Source organism: Thamnophis sirtalis, unplaced genomic scaffold, assembly GCF_051295495.1.
Source record: "Thamnophis sirtalis isolate CommonGarterSnake01/CBP01778 unplaced genomic scaffold, rThaSir2_p1.2 scaffold_1, whole genome shotgun sequence".
Classification (NCBI taxonomy): Eukaryota; Metazoa; Chordata; class Lepidosauria; order Squamata; family Natricidae; genus Thamnophis; species Thamnophis sirtalis.
In genome coordinates, this window is record NW_028261381.1 from 64,522,239 (window position 1) to 64,529,089 (window position 6,851).

General features: G+C 45.2%; 1 protein-coding gene across 1 annotated transcript; it reads right to left on the reverse strand.

Annotated features, from left to right (window-relative positions):
- Positions 1-4,412: 4,412 nt before the first annotated feature.
- LOC148049450 (olfactory receptor 5AR1-like) lies at positions 4,413-6,607 on the reverse strand. Its single transcript, XM_087713971.1, has 2 exons — positions 5,706-6,607; positions 4,413-4,452 (listed from the first exon to the last, which is right to left on the reverse strand). Exons 1-2 carry the CDS (start codon positions 6,605-6,607, stop codon positions 4,413-4,415), a joined length of 942 nt encoding a protein of 313 aa, XP_087570097.1.
- Between the last annotated feature and the right edge of the window lie 244 nt (positions 6,608-6,851).

Here is a 6,851-nt window from a genome sequence, read left to right on the forward strand (position 1 = left end):
ACCCCCATCCAGACCCTCACATCCTCCAGGCACTTGCACATCACGTCAACTGCTTCACTGAGTTGGCACGGGGCGGACAGATACAATTGAGTATCGTCCGCGTATTGATGGTATCCTATCCCGTGCCGTCGGATGATCTCTCCCAGTGGCTTCATGTAAATGTTGAACAGGAGGGGGGACACGACCGACCCCTGCGGCACCCCATAATTAAGGGGCCTAGGGATCGACCTCTGTCCTCCAACTAACACTGACTGCGACCTGCCCGAGAGGTAGGAGGAGAACCACTGAAGAATGGTGCCTCCCACCCCCACCTCTCGCAACCGCCGCAGCAGGATACCATCGTCAATGGTATCGAAGGCCGCTGAGAGGTCCAGGAGAACCAGAACGGAGGCACGGCCCCTGTCTCTGGCTCTCCAGAGATCATCGGTCAGTGTGACCAAAGCAGTTTCCGTGCTGTAGCCAGGCCTGAAACCAGATTGGAAGGCATCTAGATAATCGGTTTCCTCCAAGGACCGATGGAGCTGGAGGTTGGAGACTGGACTGGATCCAAGGACGGTCTCTTCAGTAGGGGTCTCACCACCGCCTCCTTTAAAGGGGGGGGAGACCCTTCCTGGAGAAATGCCGTCACAATCGCCTGGACCAGCCCCGTGTCACCTCCCTGCTGTTCGCGACCAGCCAGGAGGGACACGGGTCCAGTACACAAGTGGAGGCACTCACTGCTCTGATGGCCTTGTCCACTTCCTCAGGGGTAGCAGACTGAAAATCAATCCAACGATGGCACTCAAGACCCTCCCTCGGTACCTTGGCTGGCTCTGCGCAATTGGAGTCCAGGTTTGCCCGAAGCTGAGCCACTTTATCCACGAGGAATTGACCGAACTCCTCAGCCTTACCTTGCAAGGGAGTGCCCGTATCCCTCCCTTTAAGGAGGGAACGGGCTATCCTGAACAAGGTGGCTAGGCGTGACTCAGCGGAAGCTATCAGAGCAGCAATATGAGTTCTTTTTGATGTCCGGATAGCCCGGAGGTAGGCTCTGATGCAAGATTTTAATGAGGCTCGGTCTGACACAGACTTACTGGCTCTCCAGCGGCGCTCTAGGCGTCTCTTTTTACACAGATTTGCATATTCGCTTATCTAATTTCTTATATTTTCTTTTCTAATTCCTTTTTAAAAATTAGTTGTTAACTGCTTTTCTTTTTTTAGGAACCATTTGACCAATATGTTTTACAGCACTGTGTGAATTTTATTCAGTCTGTAATGAAAGAAGTTTAAATACAACTGTTATGAGCTGCAATTCAGGAGGTGACTCTGACCTTGATTCTGACAATGTTGCAATGTTGCAGCTGATTCCATGTCAGCCTCAGGATTCAGTAAGCTGGGATTCAACTAACTTTGATCAACTGCAGGCATCTTCTGACTTGTGGTCTCCTTATGAGGAGCAACTATCTGGAGCCCTTGTGGGTAATCTCAAGTTCCCTCCTTGTCTGGAGCAATTAGATGATGAGGCACAATCCCCAAGCTCTAAGTCTAGAGTATAAGTCTAGAGGCTAGTAGAACTGTGGTTCTCAATAAGACTCCTCACTTGACAAAGCATGAGTGATTACAGCCAATTGTCAAAAGACAGACTTCCATAGCTATTTTGTTTGGAGTCTTTATTAGAGACAACCATTTGGCTTCACAACTTGTGACTCTTGTTTCTGCTTCTTCCTTGATTTCATTATAATGAAAACATTATAAATGAATTAAAGATCCAGATGAAATAAGATTTAGGAATTAATTATAAGACCCTTTCCCATAGGAACATGCTTTTATTTTGAGATCTTTTAAAAAATTGATAGGATGGGCCCTTGAATGTTAGACATTAGAGGGAGACAGAAGGAATTAAAAATTACAATCAAAGTAGAATTAAGTATTAAGTATTTAAGTAGGTCTTGAGGTTATGAAATGTAGTCAGAAAGGAGAAAGGGTCTCTTTCACAGATAGCAAAGAGACAGTGGAATTTGGAATGTCTGGTAGGGTTAGGATGAGGGCTGAAGACTATGGTTCTATGGAATATCTGAAAAGCTGTTAAATGAGAAGCACAGACGAGAAAGACCTTATTCCTGCCCCTCAGCAGAGCATTTTCTCAGAATTGTACCCCAAATATAAACAAAGCATAGCAGAATCATAGCTGTCCTGCTCACTTCAAAGAAGTGAAAGCAGATAAATAGTACAACATGATTAACATATGTGTCAGAGGAGATCCTTAAGTTTGGAAATATGTTTCAGAACAAGTGATTGCTAGGATTTGATGTGCAAAATGCTAATCAGAATGTAGAGGAAATATCTACTGTCATATCCATAAGGTTTATACTTTATGGGAACAGCAATGATTTTCTGGCAGAGGTTTTTTTGGGGGGGATTTTATAGCTGAATAGAGAAATGGATTACAGATGGCCAATATCTGCCCTCAGCCATCAGAGTCGATAAAGGGTACTCTATGTCTACAAGCATGGCATACAAAAACAGCTGTAAAGCACAGGCATTGTAAGAAAGCCTTAAAGTTTCAACTTTGGATTTGGATTTTGGATTTTAATAGCATTTATAGGCCGCCCTTTTCCCTGAGGGGACTCAGGGCGGCTTACAATAATAAAGGAAGGGGAGTGAAGACAAAACATAAAAAGAAATGTGCAATAACTAAAAATTACTAAAAAAACAACATTCTCTCAGCATTCGGGAGGGGCGGAAGAGTTTATCCCCAGGCCTGACGGGCTAGCCAGATCTTGAGGGCTGTACGGAAGGCCTGGACTGTGGTCAGGGTACGAATCTCCACGGGGAGATTGTTCCATAGCGTCGGAGCAGCAACTGAGAAGGCTCTCCTCCGGGTAGTCGCCAGTCGGCACTGACTGGCGGATGGAATACGGAGGAGGCCCGCTCTATGCGATCTGATGGGACGCAGGGAGGTTATTGGCAGAAGGCGGTCTCTCAAATAGTCAGATCCACTACCATGGAGCGCTTTATAGGTGGTAAGTAAGACCTTGAATTGCACCCGGAGATCCACAGGCAGCCAGCGCAGCTCGCGGAGGATAGATGTTATGTGGGCGAACCGAGGTGCGCCCACAATCACTCGCGCGGCCGCGTTCTGAACTAGCTGAAGTCTCCGGGTGCTCTTCAAGGGCAGCCCCATGTAGAGCACGTTGCAGTATTCCAGCTTAGAGATCACAAGGGCTCGAGTGACTGTCGTGAGAGCCTCCCGATTCAGGTAGGGCCGCAACTGGCGCACCAGGCGAACCTGGGCAAATGCCCCCCTGGTCACAGCCGATAGATGGTGATCAAAACTCAGCTGTGGATCCAGGAGGACTCCCAAGTTGCGGACCCTATCTGAGGGGTATAAATTTTGTCCCCCCAGCCTGATTGATGGTACGGTGGTCAAATTATTGGGAGGAAAACACAACAGCCACTCGGTCTTGTCTGGGTTGAGCACCAGTTTGTTTGCTCTCATCCAGTCTTTAACAGCTTCCAGACCCTGTTCCATCACGTCCACTGCTTCATTGAGTTGGCACGGGGCGGACAGATACAATTGAGTATCGTCCGCATATTGGTGATACTTTATCCCGTGCCTCTGAATGATCTCGCCCAGCGGTTTCATGTATATGTTGAATAGGAGGGGGGACAAGACCGACCCCTGTGGCACCCCACATGTTAGGGGCCTCGGGGACGATCTCTGCCCGCCCACCAACACCGACTGCGACCTGTCCGAGAGGTAGGAGGAGAACCACTGCAAAACAGTGCCGCCCACTCCCACCTCCCGCAGTCGTCGCAGAAGGATACCATGGTCGATGGTATCGAAAGCCGCTGAGAGGTCAAGGAGAACCAGGATGGACGCAAAGCCTCCATCCCTAGCTCTCCAGAGATCATCGGTCAATGCGACCAAAGCGGTTTCTGTGCTGTAACCTGGTCGGAAGCCGGACTGGAAGGGGTCAAGATAGTTTGCTTCCTCCAAGGTACGCTGAAGCTGGAGGGCCACCACTTTCTCAACAACCTTCCCCACATAGGGAAGGTTGGAGACTGGACGGTAGTTATTAAGAATAGCTGGATCCAGGGACGGTTTCTTCAGAAGGGGTCTCACCACCGCTGCCTTAAGCTCGGTGGGAAAATGCCCCTCCCGAAGAGATGCCACAGCAACCGCTTGGATCCAGCCTCGTGTCACCTCACTGCTGTTGGCAACCAGCCAGGAGGGACACGGGTAATGCATCAATTGGAATTTTAGGAACAATGGCTGAAGAACAGCAAAGATAAACAATGGAGAGGCTTCCTAGAAAGTAATACATGTGTTTGTGAAGTTGTGATTTAGTGCAAATCAACAGAATCATCCCAACATTGTCTAATACCCAGTGACACAAATTGAGAGGACAATCATAAAAAGATCAAATCTATCAAAGGAAGGAAGAAGATCTGAATTTTTTGGAGTTCCACCTTTTTTGGCTTCTCAATAATCCAGAAGACCAGGGCCACATTTTTATTGCATTCATCTAATTGATTGATCAATATGCATTAAGCAAAAATACAAAGTAGGACAATGTGTACAGGTATTCGAATATTTAGTTCATTTGTTGAGGCATTGCATATGAGAACACATATTAATAATTTGTGCTAGTGGTTTGACCATTTCTACAAAAATCTATTTTGGAATGAATATTGGAAATATTATGTAAATTTTGATCCACTGTAGGATGAATGGAAATTTGCTTGATTCTTAATTAATGTTCCAGCTGGAGGGCCTGGTGGCTTAATAGTTTATTAATAAGTACTTAGAGGCTTTAAATTATCTTTAGCCAGAGGCATTAGCTTATTTGGGTTTTTGCCTACTAGAAGTAGCATTTCTTTAATATCTATCAACAAGAGCTAGAGGGGTTGATCACAAACATTCCCTAGGTTGACCACAAACATTTTCTACATAAACTAGCTGACAGGTTGTGGCTTTGACACTTGGCTAAGACACATTATCTGTATTGTTATTTCCACTGAAGTTCCTCTTTTTTTTAAGTAGTAGAAATTATTATTACCATATTCTTTTGAGTATAAGATGCACCAGAGTATACGACGCACCAAGATCTTGAAGAGGCAAATAAAAAAAAAGTTTTTGCACTCTGCAGACCTCCCCAAAACAGCCCATTTTTTCAAAAAAGGGGGCATGCATAGCCTTTAGGGGGCTTGTAGAGTGCTCCTGGACACAGGGGGGTAAAAATGAAGGCAAACCAGCCCATTTTTTGCAAAAACAGGTCCATTTTTTTTCTTAAAAAGGGCATGCATAGCCTTTAGGAGGCTTGTAGAGTGCTCCTAGGGGCTGGGAGGGCTTCTTTTTCGCTCATTTTTGCCCTCTCCAGCCCCCAGGAGCACTCTGGAAGCCTCCTAAAGGCTATGCACAGCCATTTTGGTGAAGGAGCTGGGGTTTTGGGAGGCAAAAAATACTACATTCAGTGTATAAGACGCACCCAGATTTTTTGGGGGGAAAAGGTGCGTCTTATACTCCGAAAAATATGGTAAGTTCTCTATTAAATTTGCCTAGGGCCACATCCTTTAAAAATTCATATATCCCCAATCTGGTATTACCATGCCTACTAGATAGATCTGTATGTATCCCCACTCCCCAAATGGCCATCCTTTCAAGTCATGGTAAAACAAAGTTTCTCCCTTTCCAAACCCATATATGGCCAAGAGATTTTGACATAGCATCTTTCACCTCCTTGTTCCTCAGGCTGTAGATCAAAGGATTGAGCATGGGGATCACAACTGTGTAGAACATAGAGGCCCATTTGTCTTGGTCCATGGAATAGCTGGAGCTGGGCCGAAAGTACATGAAGAGTATTGTCCCGTGGTATATCCCAACAGCTGTCAGGTGAGAAGCACAGGTGGAGAATGCTTTGTGCCTGCCCTCAGCAGAGCGCATTCTCAAGATTGTAGCCAAAATGTAAACATAGGATACAAGAATCATTCCAATGCTGCTTGCTTCAACAAAGCCAACAAAGGTAAATAACAAAATCTCACTTATATATGTGTTGGAACAGGAGAGCATCAGAAGTGGAGGCTCATCACAGAAGAAATGATTGATAACATTGGAGCTACAAAAGGATAGCCGGAATGTAGAGGAAGTTTGTATCATTGAATCTAGCAGGCCTGCAAAGTAAGCAAGAGTGATCATTTGCTGGCAGGCCTTTTTGGACATTACAGTTGGATAGAGGAGTGGATTGCAGATGGCCACATACCTGTCATAGGCCATCACAGCTAACAGAAGGCATTCTGCATCTGCAAGGATAGCAAATACAAAGAGCTGTGTAACACAGCCATTGTAAGAAATCCTTTTACTTTCACTTAATAAGTCAATCAGCATTTTAGGAGCAATGGTTGAGGCACAGCAGAGATCAACAAAGGAGAGATTGCCCAGGAAATAATACATGGGTTTGTGAAGTTGGGGCTTGGTGTAAATCAAGAGAATCATTCCCACATTCCCTAATACAGTGATGACATAAACCAAGAAGAAGACCGTAAAAAGAACAAGCTGCATTTTGGGATTGTCTGTGAATCCCTGAAGTATGAAGTCAGTTAAAGCAGAACCATTTCCTTTCTCCATGATTTCCTGAGTAGATGGATTGGTTCAGGTGATTTGCTGATCCTGAAATGTATTTCTGATTCCTTGTTAGGAAAAAGAAAATTATATTACTTAGAGCTTCGTTCCTCTTCCTATCTTCATGCAAGAAAAATCTGGACTTTTTTTTCAAGAGGATTGAGGCCACACTGCTTACTTAACTCAGTATACATCATATTTGCTAGATTGAATCTATTTATTTTGCAAAAATGTAGTCTCTGAATATATG

Excerpts from the sequence above, each read along its gene's own strand:
- LOC148049450 (XM_087713971.1), bottom strand. The coding sequence starts at position 6,607 with ATGGAGAAAGGAAATGGTTCTGCTTTAACTGACTTCATACTTCAGGGA. Across the intron at positions 4,453-5,705 it reads AAGGAGGTGAAAGATGCTAT|GTGGAACTCCAAAAAATTCA; the intron begins GTCAAAATCTCT and ends AAGCCAAAAAAG.